The sequence below is a fragment of the Dermacentor variabilis genome, chromosome 5, assembly GCF_050947875.1.
Source record: "Dermacentor variabilis isolate Ectoservices chromosome 5, ASM5094787v1, whole genome shotgun sequence".
Taxonomy (NCBI): Eukaryota; Metazoa; Arthropoda; class Arachnida; order Ixodida; family Ixodidae; genus Dermacentor; species Dermacentor variabilis.
The window spans coordinates 3,781,030-3,795,736 of NC_134572.1; the positions used below are offsets into that span (position 1 = coordinate 3,781,030).

The window sequence follows — 14,707 nt, forward strand, 5'->3', positions numbered from 1 at the left end:
ACCAAGACGACGGAGCTGCTGCAGCAAGTGCCACGCCGGAGCCGACGCCTCGCTCGACTGCCTCCAACACCACTCGAGATCCCGATGTCCCACAGCGGTGACCAACAGCCTTCTCTGGCTGCTCCAGTGCGAACAACCGGTGCCTGGATGCATCAAATGGAGCCTCGCCCTTTCTCAGGAAAATTTGGCGAGGACGTGGAGGAATGGCTAACCCACTACAAGCGTGTGAGCAAGTACAACGGCTGGAACTCCACGGCTCAGCTCGACAATGTGGTTCTGTTCCTCACAGACACTGCACTAGTGTGGTTCGAAAATACGAGCACAGGCCCAAGAAACTCCTCAACTCCCTCACTGACTTAAGCGGCTGCCTACTTCTCATCACTGGATTTCATCATCTGGGTACATGGGTACATCACCCATGTACCCAGATGATAAGGAGAAAGCGACCTTCGTGACACCAGACGGTCTTTATGAATTTAACGTTATGCCGTTCGGCCTTTGTAACGCGCCAGCAACATTCGAACGATTCATGGATACTATCCTCCGAAGACTTAAATGGGAAATCTGTTTGTGCTACCTCGACGATGTGGTGATTTTGGGCAGCACATTGAGTGAGCATAACAGCCGTCTCAGTCTTGTTCTGGATTGTGTCAAACAAGCCGGCTTGATCCTAAATACCAAGAAATGTCGTTTCGGGGAAACCGAGACGTTAGTACCTGGGCATCTGGTCGACAAAAACGGTGTGAGGCCAGATCCACGGAAGATAGAGGCAGTCAGCTCCTTCGAAGCACCGAAGTCATTGAGGGATTTGAGGAGTTTCTTGGGCCTGTGCTTGTATTTTCGCCGCTTCGTCCCAAGATTCGCCGACGTGGTGTACTTCCTAACATGTCTTCTCCAAAAAGCCGTCCCTTTCAACTGAACATCGGCTTGCGACGACGCGTTCCGCCAGCAAAAATTTCTACTAACGTCAGGGCCCACATTGCGTCACTTCGATGCATCCGCACCTACGGAAGTGCACGCTGATTCCAGTGGCATCGGCATCGGTGCCGTACTAGTGCAACGTCATCAAGAAGCTGAACACGTTGTGGCTTATGCTAGTCGCTTTTTGACTAAGGCGGAACGCAATTACACTGTGACCGAGCAAGAATGCTTGGCAGCTGTTTTCGCTGTCCACAAATTTCGGCCCTATATCTACGGACGCCCGTTCACTATCGTTACTGACCACCACGCGTTATGCTGGTTAATGAATCTCCGTGACCCGAGCGGACGACTGGCACGTTGGGCTCTTCGACTGCAGGAGTACGATTTCGTTATTTCCTACAAGTCCGGGCGTCGCCACGCAGATGCGGACTGTCTCTCCCGCCTTCCTCTGACGACGACGGAGGAGCCTCTATTTGTAGCCGCATCGCGTCCTGGAGCCACCGGTCGATTTTGTGTCCGTGACGGCCTGCTTTACAAGACCAATTATTCGGCTAAAGGCGCCTGCTTCCTTCTGGTGGTGCCGCACAGTCTGCGAACAGACATACTGTGAGCCATGCACGACGATGTGACCTCTGGCCATCTAGGATTCATCAGAACTTTGAACCGGACACAGGAGCGTTTTTACTGGCCCAGAATGCGGGACACAGTCAAGCACTACGTCGCCAGTTGCGAACAATGTCAACGCTACAAGCGCCCTACGACCGCTCCGCCAGGTCTTCTCCAACCTCTGCCGCTGCCTCGCCTGCCATTTTAACAAGTGGGTATCGACCTTCTGGGCCCATTTCCCCGATCATCTAACGACAACCGATGGGTGATCGTATGTGTCGACCATCTGACCCGTTACGCGGAAACGGCGGCCGTACCATCTTCAACAGCTGCGTCTGTTGCGACGTTTTTGCTTCAATTCATTATTCTTCGACATGCCCCCCCCCCCCCCCCGTGTCATCATTAGCGATCACGGTCATCAGTTCGTTGCGGACGCCGTAGAAGAACTGCTTCGTCTGTGCAGTTCGCAGTTCGGTCATTCAACGCCTTACCACCCTCAGACAAATGGGCTTGCAGAACGTACGAACAACTCTAACATGCTGGCCATGTACGGATCTTCCGATCACAAGGACTGGGATGACGTACTCCCTTTCATCACCTATGCTTATAATACTGCAAAGCACGAGACGACCGATTACAGTCCTTATCTCCTTTACGCACGTTCACCGCTAGGCTGCATTGACACTATACTACCCTTTGACTTTCACAGCGAGTACTCTGTTGCCAAGACGCTTTGTCTTGCCAAAGAAGCCCGGCGTATCGCTCGTCTTCGTACTGTGGCATCGCAACACCGATCGAAGGAGCGCTATGACAGCCGACAGCAGTCTGTCTCGTACGCTAAAGGAGACTTTGTGTGGTTGTGGACTCCGGAACGTAAACGTGGCTTATGCGAAAAGTTTTTACCTCAGTACACGGGCCCATTCGCCATTGTAGATCGCTTGAGTGACTTTACGTACGTGGTGGCACGCTTGACGTCCGCTGGTCGTCGGTCTAGCCGGACCCAGTTAGTACATGTTGCCCGTCTTAAGCGGTTTCACCCTACGCTTTCCGAGTGATTTGGACTTGCCCAGCGGGCTTCGTCTGGCAACCGGGGATTGCTAAGGCATGAGCCGGGCGAGCAGAAGAGAAAGAAGACGTTAGCTGGTGCAGCCTCGGGACGTCATCTTGACTTCACCATCAATCTCGTCCCTTCAATAAAGCCGGTTTAACATTAACCGTAACAATATGTTAGCCGGAAACAGAATAAGCGTGCAATATTTTTTTCGGTTTCGAATTATTTTGCAAAAGTTAACTCTAGCTTTAATTGACACACTTCAAAGTTATAACACCTTGCCCCTAGCGTGTACTGAATAAGATTTATTTAAATTATTTGCACCATGCTATCTTTTGAGTAGCTCCATTCGTCCACGCCTAAAGAAAGCCCGCAAAATATACATACGAGTTCATCTATTTTAATGGAAACAGATTAAAAAAAAACGACAACAAAACAAATAGAAGTTAACCGATCTGATGAAGCCTTCTTCTCTATTGGTTCTTTCAGCACAGCTGATGCTATAGATGGTCGAGTAGCCGTCGCAGTCCACGCGCTAATTAACAATTATAATAAATTAACTTATTTATTACTGGTTTTAACGCCAGTATTGCAGTGATAGTAATGCGGCGCAGGTTCTGTACCGCCCTGTACTCTCCAAGGCTCGCGAATCATGGCATTATTTTGCGCGGCTTGCGTCAAACGTCTCCTATTGTTAGTGCACCATCACAGTGCTGACAAAATTTCGACCGGATGAGGTCTAAACCGCAAGAATCGTTAAACGACGACGACAAAGGCGTGCATCGTGATGATGAAAAAGAAAGTAGAAAAGAATGTGTTTACTTCATTGGTACATGGTTGTGACTCCATCCGAGTCTCGAGCCGTTCTGCTTAACACGGGGGCTATAGGAAGACCTTAATAACCCCTCGCGGTCTTGTGGTCATCGATGTCAGCTTGGAAAACTTGAGGAACTTGTGAGAGTATCAGTGCCTTCGTCAGGTTCTGCAGTCGAAGAGCTCCTGCCCTCCGGGTCTTCTTCTCTTCGTCCTTCCCTTTGTGTCTGCTCAGGGCGTAAAGGGGTAACGCTTTTTCGGGGAAGAGGGCAATTATCTCGTCATGTGAACACACGCTTGAATGTTTCTCACACTTGACAGGTCGATCATAACCTGCCGAACACGGGAGCCAAGACGGCCTTCAAAACCTCCTCGCGGTCTTGTGGTAGCCGATGCCTTGGAAAACTTGGGGAACCTGCGGAACTATCAGTGCCTTCGTCAGGTTCTGCAGACCACGAGCTCCTGCCCTTCGGGTCTTCATCACCCTTTCACTCTCTCCTACCTCTCCCTGCTTCCCTTTGTCCTTTTCCGCGTGATTCGGACCGGACAAGGGGCATTGTCCCCTGTGCCCCTGCTTTTTCCGCGTGGCAGCCTCAAGGTAGGTGCCGCTCTCTCCAGCTAACCCTTCACCACGTTGCACGCATTCCACGTACTTTGCTAGCCCTCCCTCTCCTGTTACGTTGGAGGACTGCGTTTCATTGTCACGCACATTGTCGTTCACAATGGCGGCCCTGTTCAGCTCATCCTCGGCTGCTTCGAATCTTTTTTCGACTACCTTTCGTGCATCACGCTCCCTGTTTAGCTCACTTTGAGCTGTTCCACCTGTTTGACAAGCTCTTCTTGGAAGGCATCCATTTTCTGCAGCTTAGTATCGACATCACAGTGTGTGCCAGTCGACTCGATGCCCTCTCCATTCTCATCCGTGCCCTCCTCAGCCTTGAGGGGCCCCCTGCGCACAGCCTGCTTTCCCGGCTTTCTTGCCATGTATTGCACGGCTATTTCTGATGCAAATACTATAATAATATAATAATAATGCAGCTCACGTGCCTTTTAGCAAAAACTGATACGCACAGGATCCAAATCCTCAAAATGTCGCAAAGCAACTCTCAACACTGTTTCAAAAGCAATCAATGCTGCGGAGACCCAAGATATGACACGCTCTCGCACGCACTCAACCACGCGCCCACGCTCTCACTTTCCTGCCAAAACACGCACAGCAAACCCAGCCCCCACTAACAGCTATTAGTCTTGTAGCGGCAGCAGCATCGGCGTCGCACGAGAGATGACGTAAACGCTCGCGTCTACACGGGGCTCGAGCGGCTGGCACGCTTCGGCACGGGCTAGCGTTCCGAAGAAGATCACTAAAAAGAATGCTACGCTAAGAGATCGAGTGTCAGTTCTTCCTCTCCTGCGAGAGCCCGAGACTTGACCGGTCTACGTGGTTGCTCGTCGCCACAGTTTAGTGACTTCGGACGTGAGACTGCCATACGCTCCTGTGGTAGAGACGACCATGGACCAGACCGACGCTACTAGAGCTCAAGGCCAGAACCCTTCCGAGGAACGCGGTGAGCCCTCCTGTTCCGCCATCGCTGTCCGCCTCCCACAGTACTGGGACCAGCATCCTTCGGCGTGGTTTCTTCAGGCCGAAGCGCAATTTCAAGTCGCTGGTATCCGCTCTCAAGCCTCGAAGTTCCATTACGCCGTCGCAGCGCTCTCGCCTGCCTCCATTGACGAGGTAACATATTTGTTGAACTCCCCATTGTCTGCCGCCGCCTATGACGATCTCGAGACAGCACTGCTACAGCGCACAGCAGCTTCACAGCGTTCTCGCATCCAGCAGCTTCTGTCCGCTGAAGAACTCGGCGACCGACGCCCTAGTCAACCTCTTCGCCGAATGAGCCAGCTGCCCGGAAACAACGCGAGATCCATCGACGACACGCTGTTGCGCGAATTGTTTTTGCAGCGACTTCCGGCTAACATGCAGATGGTCCCGGCGACAGCCTCTACCATGGACCTTACTGGACTTGCCGTTTTGGCCGACAAAGTCATGGAAGTAGCCACCCCAACCATCGCAGCCGCGTCACCGTCTCCGGGTGACAATACAACCACTCTGCAAACTCTTCCCTGCTCTTCCGCAATGCAATCTCCGCTAGACTCCTTGTGTGAGCGCCTGGAACGCATCATCTGTGAAGCGGAACATCGCCGCGCGTCTCGTCGCCCACGCAGCCGTAGTTCCAGCAGATCAAGACGCACGGGCACCCGCAATGAAACCTCAACTACAACGCCTGGCGTTTGCTACTACCACCGACGTTTTGGAAACTACGCTCGTCACTGTCGGCGTCCCTGCGCTTGCCAGGGAAACAGGCCGGCCGACCTCTAACGGCGGCGAGTGGTCCGGTCCAACACACAAGTCGCCTTTTCTACGTGACGGACAGAGTTACGGGACAACGATTCTTAGTCGACACAGTTGCTGACGTCAGCATTCTCCCCGCCCAGCACTCCGACCGAAAAGCGACACCTGTGTCGTTTTTGCAAGCCGTCAACGGCACCAGGATTCCAGTTTTCTCGTCACGCTCCGTCATGCTAAACCTTGGCCTTCGACGAGCGTTCCGCTGGATTTTCCTGGTTGCAGACGTCCGTCATGCAGTCATTGGAGCAGACTTCTTGCATAACTACGGACTCCTTGTGGACATCCAACGACGTCGTCTCATCGACTCCGTGACCCAGCTATCCGTTCCTGGCGTCCCATCATCAGGCACATCGCCCATAGCGCCTATTTCTGCCATGTTGAACGAACCTTTCGCCGCGCTCCTACGCGAGTTTCCCACTTTGACGCGCCTGCCGGACTGGACGCAACCGGTGCAACATGACGTGTGCCATCACATCGTCACCTCCGGCCCACCGGTCTATTTCCGACCACGGCGTTTGTCCCCAGAGAAACTCAAGATCGCTCGCACAGAGTTCGAACACATGCTGCAACTTGGCATCATCCGCCCTTCCTCCAGTAACTGGGCCTCACCACTTCACATGGTGCCTAAGAAGACGGGAGACTGGCGCCCATGCGGCGATTACCGGGCACTAAACAACGTCACAGTTCCTGACCGCTACCCTCTACCAACATTCAGGACTTCACGGTAGCGTTGCACGGTGCGACGATCTTTTCTAAGATCGATCTCGTTCGCGCCTACCATCAGCTACCGGTCGCTGAAGAAGACATTCCCAAGACCGCCATCACCACACCCTTCGGTCTTTTCGAATTTCTCCGCATGCCTTTCGGCTTACGGAACGGGGGCCAATCCTTTCAGCGTTTCATCGATTCCGTCACCCGAGGTTTGCCTTTCGTTTTTGCATACATTGACGACCTTCTCGTCGCAAGCTCTTCGGCAGAAGAACATCTCCACCACTTGCGGTTGGTGTTTTCACGCCTTGCCAGTAAAGGAATTGTCATCAACGCCGCCAAGAGTGAATTCGGTCAACCCGAACTCGAGTTCCTCGGTCATATCGTCGACGCTAACGGCATTCGACCTCTGCCGTCCAAGATTCGCGTCATCGAAAACCTTCCCCGACCAACCACACTCACCAAGCTTCGCCAATTTCTCGGATTCGTCAATTTCTACCGCCGATTCATTCCCGAGTGCGCACCACTTATGGCTCCGCTAGACGCTCTCCTTGTAAACAAACGCAAACAAGTGCTTCAGTGGACTGAAGAGGCCACCGACGCTTTCACAAGAGTCAAGTCTGCCCTCGCCGACGCCACGCTGCTTAGACACCCAAAGCCAGACGCACCCACTGCCATCATGACCGACGCTTCAAACACCGCCGTTGGTGCCGTCCTGCAGCAATTCATCGACAATGCGTGGCATCCACTCGGTTTTTTCTCCAAAAAACTGAAGCCTGCGCAGTCCCGCTACAGCGTGTTCGGCCGTGAATTACTCGCTGTTTACCTAGCTATCAAGCATTTTCGCCATTTCCTCGAAGGCCGTGCGTTCACTGTCTTGACTGACCACAAGCCCCTTGTACACGCAACGAATCGTTCGGCGTGCTGTTACTCGCCCAGCGAGATTCGACACCTTTCCTACATCTCCGAGTTTACAACAACGTTCCGCCACATCAAGGTAGCCGACAACGTTCCAGCTGACGTTCTGAGTCGTGTCAATGTCGTTTCCACTTTGACATCGGAACCTTTCATCATCGAGGCCGACTTACTCGCCAGTCAACAGCGTGACCACACTGAACTTCGTAAACTCCGGAATTCGTCAACGTCCCTGAAATTGGAAGACGTCGTTGTGACGCCAGATGGCACGTCCGTCGTCTGCGACACTTCTAACGACACACCTAGACCATACGTTCCGGCATCCCTTCGCAGACGTCTATTCGAAACCGTGCACAACCTGTCGCACCCTGGCATACGCGCGCCACAGAAGCTTCTTTCCAGTCGTTTCGTTTGGCCTCGGCTAAACGCGCAAGTTCGCGATTGCGTTCCCTGCTGTTTGTCGTGTCAACGTTCGAAGATCCAGCGTCACCCCATTCCGCCTGGCAAGTCTTTTCTTCCACCGGATGCTCGTTTTGACACCGTACACCTGGACCTCGTCGGCCCTCTCCCGCCTTCGAAAGGTTACTGCTACATACTGACATGCATCGACCGTTATACACGGTGGCCAGAAGCTACACCTATATCTGACATCTCAGCGCCCACTGTTGCAGCAGCTTTCGTTTCTACGTGGATCGCAAGGTTCGGCTGCCCATCCACAATAATCACAGATCGCGGTCGGCAGTTTGACTCAGCACTCTTCAACGAGCTACTCAAACTACTCGGAACGACACGTTTTCGCACAACTGCTTACCACCCGCAGTCCAATGGACTAGTTGAACGTTTTCACCGGCATCTCAAGGCCTCCCTTATGGCACATGAATCGCCGGAGAAGTGGGTCTTACATTTGCCTCTCGTTTTACTTGGCATCAGAGCCGCACTCAAGAGCGACCTAGGTTGCTCCTGTGCTGAGCTAGTTTACGGCACTCACCTACGCCTTCCGTGCGATTTCTTTGTCGCCACCCCCCAAACCCCTATGCCATCACCTGCGGAATACGTCGCCGAATTGCAAGCTTTCTTCAGCCAGATACGCCCCGTGCCTACACGTTCACATGAAGCAAGGTCCCTGTACGTTTCTCCCGCACTCACCTCTGCTACCCACGTTTTCGTGCGTAACTGTGCCGTGCGGAAGCCTTTGCAGCCACACTACTCCGGGCCATATTGTGTTCTAGAGGGTCGTCCGACGACGTTTGTTGTTAATGTCAACGGCCGATCAGACACGATTGCCCTGGAACGTCTCAAACCCGCCTACATCAAAGCACCCGCGCCATGAGCTCCACCAATATGCGACGCCACTCTGCTGCATCCTTCGCCGCCTCCTGCGCACGTGACACCCAAGACCAACGCCAAGACACGCCGCGTCACGTGGACTTTTCATCGTTCGTCGAACTTTCCTCCTCTCTAGCGGGGGAGCCCTCTGTAGCGGCAGCAGCATCGGCGTCGCACGAGAGATGACGTAAACGCTCGCGTCTACATGGGGCTCGAGCGGCTGGCACGCTCCGGCACGGGCTAGCGTTCCGAAGAAGATCATTAAGAAGAATGCTACGCTAAGAGATCGAGTGTCGGTTCTTCCTCTCCTGCGAGAGCCCGAGATTTGACTGGTCTACGTGGTTGCTCGCCGCCACAGTCTCAACTATTAGTCAACTATTAGTAGTCTCAACTATTACTAATAGCTATTAGTCTCTCTCATAACTCAACGTCCCACCCGGCTGCACGTGTTCAAGCACGTGGCGCGAAAGGGCGCTCTAACCATCTTGCAAAACCAAATGTACACGAAACACACCCGCGCACACGAAATACGAGAGACAAAAAAAAGGAAAAAACGAAAAAAAGAAAACCACCCAATTACTGTTTAAAGGCAAAAAAACGGCAAATCAAAAACAAAAGCAAGCTCAAAGCATGCACGAAAACTTATGATTTTATCGCCGCCACGGAGCCCCGAAAAGCACGTCCATTCGCTACAAAATCTCAAGCAATCTCTCTCCTATTTTCAAAGCGCGGTGGCGCCACCTGCTGCTCCAATAGCTCCGAGCTGCCAAGCGAGGCGACCGCATGTAAACGCAGTGCTTGCGCTTTCACATTTCTTCGTTCTCACGAAGGACGGGATGTTGAATTTTAGCTAGCGAATTTAGTTAGTGAACTTCAGCTCCTCGGCAAGATTGTGCTGCAAATCGGAATGGCTGTGGCAAGTTCAACGTCCGCAGGCGGAGCCGATCGTTTGGGTAAGTCAGTGTTACCTTCGCATGCGGAAACATTGGTTCTGCAGTTATTCTACTTTGATTTGCACATCTGACAACACGTCATGAACTTGTAAAAGCCTTGCAGTACGCGATATACTTTACCTCCGCGTTGTAGTGCCTGGAGAAATCTCGCGGCTCGCACCTTGAAAACAGGCGGCATGCCGTAGGTTCGAGTGAGCGTAGCGCACGTGCGCGGATGCCCAGATCTGTTCGTTTCTTGTTTCGGGACGACGGAAGAACGAATGAACATTAGTTCCGCCGTGTCGGATCTACTGTCCAATGTATGCGTACTTTTTTAACAAACATCGCCGCTCTTGCCCTCTGGCCAGCAGTTACAATAAGCAACACAAACGATCTTTCACACCTAACGGTTTCGAATAGTTGCTGAAAGGTATTGCGAAATTTCGTGGTCACTAACGCCAGTGCAGGGAATTCAATCTCTTACCCATGAGTTCGATTGTCATGAGCGTCAGAACCTTGTAGCGGTGCGAACACTTTCGCGGCATTTACTTTTGAATCAGGTGCGGAGTTCTATGGCGAGAGCCGCTGTGTAATGAGGCAGACCCTTGTGTAATCGAGGCCCGTAGACAGAGAGACACATAGTGCTGTGTGCGGAGCCGCTCACTCGCTGCTGTGCTCAGCAAGCTGGACACGCAGCTGGTAGAGATGAAGCACGCTAGACTCCAGAAAACAGTGAAATGCAGTATTGCGCTTTCTGTGATCAACCGGACTCAGTGAACGCCGGTTGTACTGAAGTGTTATTTCTACCTCTCTTCCCCTTTCTACTCCCCTTTTCCTCAACTCCCGTGCAGGACAGCGAACCTGGAGCTTGCGTCTGGTTGTAACTTGCGTCTGCCTTTCCCCTCTCTCCGTCACTTCCTTTCTTTGTCTGAGTAAGCGGTAAATCTTTGCGAAATACTCGCCGTTGCGTTTATCAGACTCGTAAGTACGTCCTTGTGTCTTTCTTTCTTTAGTTCTTGGGTAGTACCTGAGTGCGCGCTTCTAAATGTACAATATATATATATATATATATATATCCTTGAAGCCAATCCTTGAACCCAATCCTTGAAGGCGATCGATGAAGTAATGAATGAATGAATTATTCGTCCCCCTCAATTAGGGATAGGAACCCAGACAGAAAGCTACAAAAAAAAAAAAAAGCTTGAGAACTTGTGGGGCCCCGAAAACGATTGCACACATATGTCATACAGGGGCGGCACGCAGACACATTTATGTCAGCAGGCAATGACGAAATAACATTTCAAAAGAACACTTGATGTAATATGAAATACTCGGGAATGAAAGGTCTACGACACAAACGCTCAGACGAAATATGTAAACTAATTGAGTATTCAAAATCTATTATTTAATAGTTTTTAACAAAATGCAGGTTAAAGTAAGTAGGAGGCAGAGTATAATCATGATAGGCATCATACTTATTTAACTTTGTAGGCAATGTAGCGGTGGGAAGGGGGGGGGGAGGGCAGAGGGCAGTTTTGCATTTGCGCTGACGCCGAAGAGAAAAGAAAAAAAAAAGAAGTTAGCGTTACCTCTCGGTGGAAGTACGTAAGAATGGACTTATTGCTGAAGCATGCTTTAAAGTTCCGTTAAAAGCGCAAGGACACCAGAGGGGACATAAGCAAGAACAGAGCGCTCTGTACTTTCTTCCGTCCCCTCTGCGCTGTTAACCGAACATTTAGGCTCTCAGCGGATTATTTTGTAGGAATGTTAAAACTGCGCGAAAGAAACGGGAACATGCGGGCAGGACACGCAACCCACGACGAGCGCAGTGGTGTGTTCGCTGCGCTTGTGGAGTGTTGTGCGTCCTGTCCGCTTGTTCTCGTTTCTTTCGCGCAGTTTTAACATTCCTTCAAGTATGAACCAACTAGCCCTCAGGAATGTCCTACTAGAGTATTGTGTCTCAGTTTGTTATTGAAATTAGGTGTTTATATTTTATCTTGCCCAGCTTAAACAAAACGCGTATCATAAAGTGGAATGTGTGTGTGTGTGTGTCTTGTTTTTTTCAGGAGTGCTCTTACTTGTGCACGCTGTGTCTCCATGCCTCTCCCTTCATTGCCACGGAAGGCTGTCCGCGAGCATACTGGGCCTATTTTTGCAAGCCTAGGCGCCCCGCGTTCTAACCCGCTGCGAATACGCGTCGATAGCGCGACAGCACGACGCTGCGAACGCGCTCCGAGTGTCGGCACACGTGCTGCCGCAATAAAAGGTTGAAGAAGAGCGTTACTGAAAGATTGAAAGATGTTCGCGTATACTCTGATTCAGGGGCACGATTACAGGTGGCGACAATTCGGATTCTCGCACTACGGAGTGCCTCGTAGTGAAGTCGTTGTTTTGGCATGTAAAACCGGAGAGTTTGTATCGAATCAGTCACGCATGCGCTCTTTGTATGGGCTCATCGCCTAGCACGATCTCTGTATGAGGTGGCTGTTATGCCGTCACCGCAAGGCTATATGTATATCGTCAAGCGATGGCCAATAAACGTCATTCTTCTTTAGAAGCGTCAACTGATGGGCTAGTTGGTGATCCGACATAAGAAGCGAGTTTTGCGCCAGGACGCAAGAAAGGAGACAACACGGGCGCTTGACGACACGCGACCGTGTTACCTCCTTTCTTGTGTCTTGGCGCAAAACTCGCTTCTTATGCCATTCTTCTTGTTGCTTCCACTCTGACTGTTCCTTATTGGACGCCGGAACAGAATGTAATTAAGCTTTCTTTAAGCTGCTGCGGGACAGGCTTGAAAACGCATTGGACATTCATACGTTGTTGAAACTTGCCAAGTGTCATGAAAAAAAGAAAGGCTGTCACTGTAGATCACTGAACAGGTCGTTGTCTGATGTTCAGGAACGAGATATGTGGTTTCTTATTGACTATGGTGTTGGGCAACTGAGCACGAGGCCGCTGGATTGAATGCCGGCGACGGCGGCCGCATTTCAATGGGCGCGAATTGCGAAAAGACTTGTGTACTTAGATTTAGGTCCACGTTAAAAAACACTACGTGGTCAAAATTTCTGGAGTCCTCCTTTACGGCGTGCGTCCTAATCAGAAGGTGGTTTTGGCACGTAAAACCGCTTACTTAATTTTTTTTATCGGCGTATAGGTCGAAAGTTCGGCATTTTTCCTATAGGAACGGCGTCCTCTTGGTACGCAGTATACGCTACGCTCAGCTAAAAAACAAAAAAAAAAGCTCTCTCAGCTAAGGCGCGTTCCGTCTTGTTTTTACTTGAGATGCCTGCCCTTGTTCTCATGCTTTTCCCATCAGCCTGCAGAGCCCGTGTGCGCGACTCGCTGCGGATGTCGCTCGGTGGATCAGGCGTCCGGAGGTTGCACGCGTGCGCTGCCATCTTCGTGGAGCGAAGCAGATGTATCCGCGCGCGAAAGACGAGGCAGAAAGGGCGAAGTCTGCGTGGCGGAGAGATCAAGCAGAACGGCGCACGACTTCTCCGCTCACAAAACTACCGCGAAAACCAGCGCACGCGACAGGCATCGCTCGCGAGGCAAGAGAGCAGCGGTACTCACCGGAGTCATGGCGTTGCCAGCAGGCGACTGACGACTGTGCCGGAGAAAGTTCGCCGCACGCCGCTCTTTCCGGCGCTCACAACGCTCCCTCTCTCCGATCGACCCCTTCTCCGGCTCACTTTCCTGACAGCGAGAAGCCATCATCGCACGACCGGAACGTCCACCTCTAGCTTTCCGCGCGCGCCTTGGCCACGCACTGCCCAGCCGTACCTTTACGCAAAGCGGAATGTTGAAAGTAGACGTGTGAATACAAGAAACACTAAATAAGCACGAGATCGTGTCTTGACTACTACTGTGGGTGCTCGCTTCTTTGACGGAACGGCCGGGTACCAGGGGTGCAGCCGCAGCGTGAAACGTCTCGTGCGCGCTGTACACGGTGTATGCGCACTAACGCACAGGGAGGGGATGTATACCCAAATACACGAGTCACATGACGCATTAGAAAGGTCGCACGCCTAACTCAAGTTACAGCTACTGGGGGTCTTCCTGTCTAATTCTTTTAATCGTGCTCACTCCCTATCCGCAGTGGGCCCATTTGTTTTGCAGAGGTTGCTTGGGCAATATATAGCGTTAAAAAATGACCCCCTCCCCTCTCGATCCTGCGCACTCGTAAATGATTGGCGTTCCTGAGCTTGTATCCGCCGCTCCCCGTGGTGCCGGATATCCCACTTTCTTGCTGCCTCAGCGTCCTTCCTGGACCGTACAGGTCTAACACAAAGAGGCCGTCGCCGAGCAAGCGTGAAATTTCGTCAATGAATTGTACACTTGTAGGCCTAATAACTCTTGATAAGCACCAGTTCGGGTTCGATAAACTATTTCTACTCTGGCATAGCGAGCCCTCTCAAACGCGACCACGATTGCTCGGATCGACAAACGTACTGCGGAGCCATGCCTCTCTGAACACCGAGCGAGAGTCTAAATTTAGATCAAATTGCGTCATGCGTGGCGCGTCAATGACGTCATCTGTGCGTGCGAAACATGTATGGTCTAGTAATGGTTTCGTTCCTCTATAATACGATACCAATGTAAAGCGCGTGGGTAGTATAGTTCAAATTATGTAAGTCATAATACTATAACGTCATTTCGTTACGTGCGGTTTTAGCAAGCCCTCCCCTCTGGCTGATTGTAAAAACGTTTCAGGTAAAAAAAAAATAAAGAAAATATTTATGGCCCCGTAAACTCGCGCGCGCCTGTAGCAGCGTCGGTGGATAGCACGGTAGATAGGCGCAGCACTCGGGTAACTTCGCCGGCATCGACACCTGCCTGTCGCCCAAAAGAGAGGCGGCGCCGCAGTCAAGACGCGCCTCGTTCGCTGATTATCGCACCGCTCGACGCTTGTTCGACGTGTTATGTAGCCGGCGCACACTTTTCGTAGCGCCTTGAATTTACCATGTGGGTGCTTGCTGGGACAAGTTGTCCCCCTATACCAATCGGACACTCCAGGAGAGT

General features: G+C 51.7%; 1 protein-coding gene across 1 annotated transcript in view; it reads right to left on the reverse strand.

Annotated features, from left to right (window-relative positions):
* Positions 1–13,338, reverse strand: part of LOC142582178 (uncharacterized) — a 93,269-nt gene extending 79,931 nt beyond the window's left edge. Inside the window, exon 1 of the mRNA XM_075691576.1 lies at positions 13,259–13,338. Coding sequence (XP_075547691.1) covers positions 13,259–13,267 — 9 coding nt within the window. The 5' untranslated portion in view covers positions 13,268–13,338. The remainder of the gene's footprint in view (positions 1–13,258) is intronic.
* Positions 13,339–14,707: the final 1,369 nt, after the last annotated feature.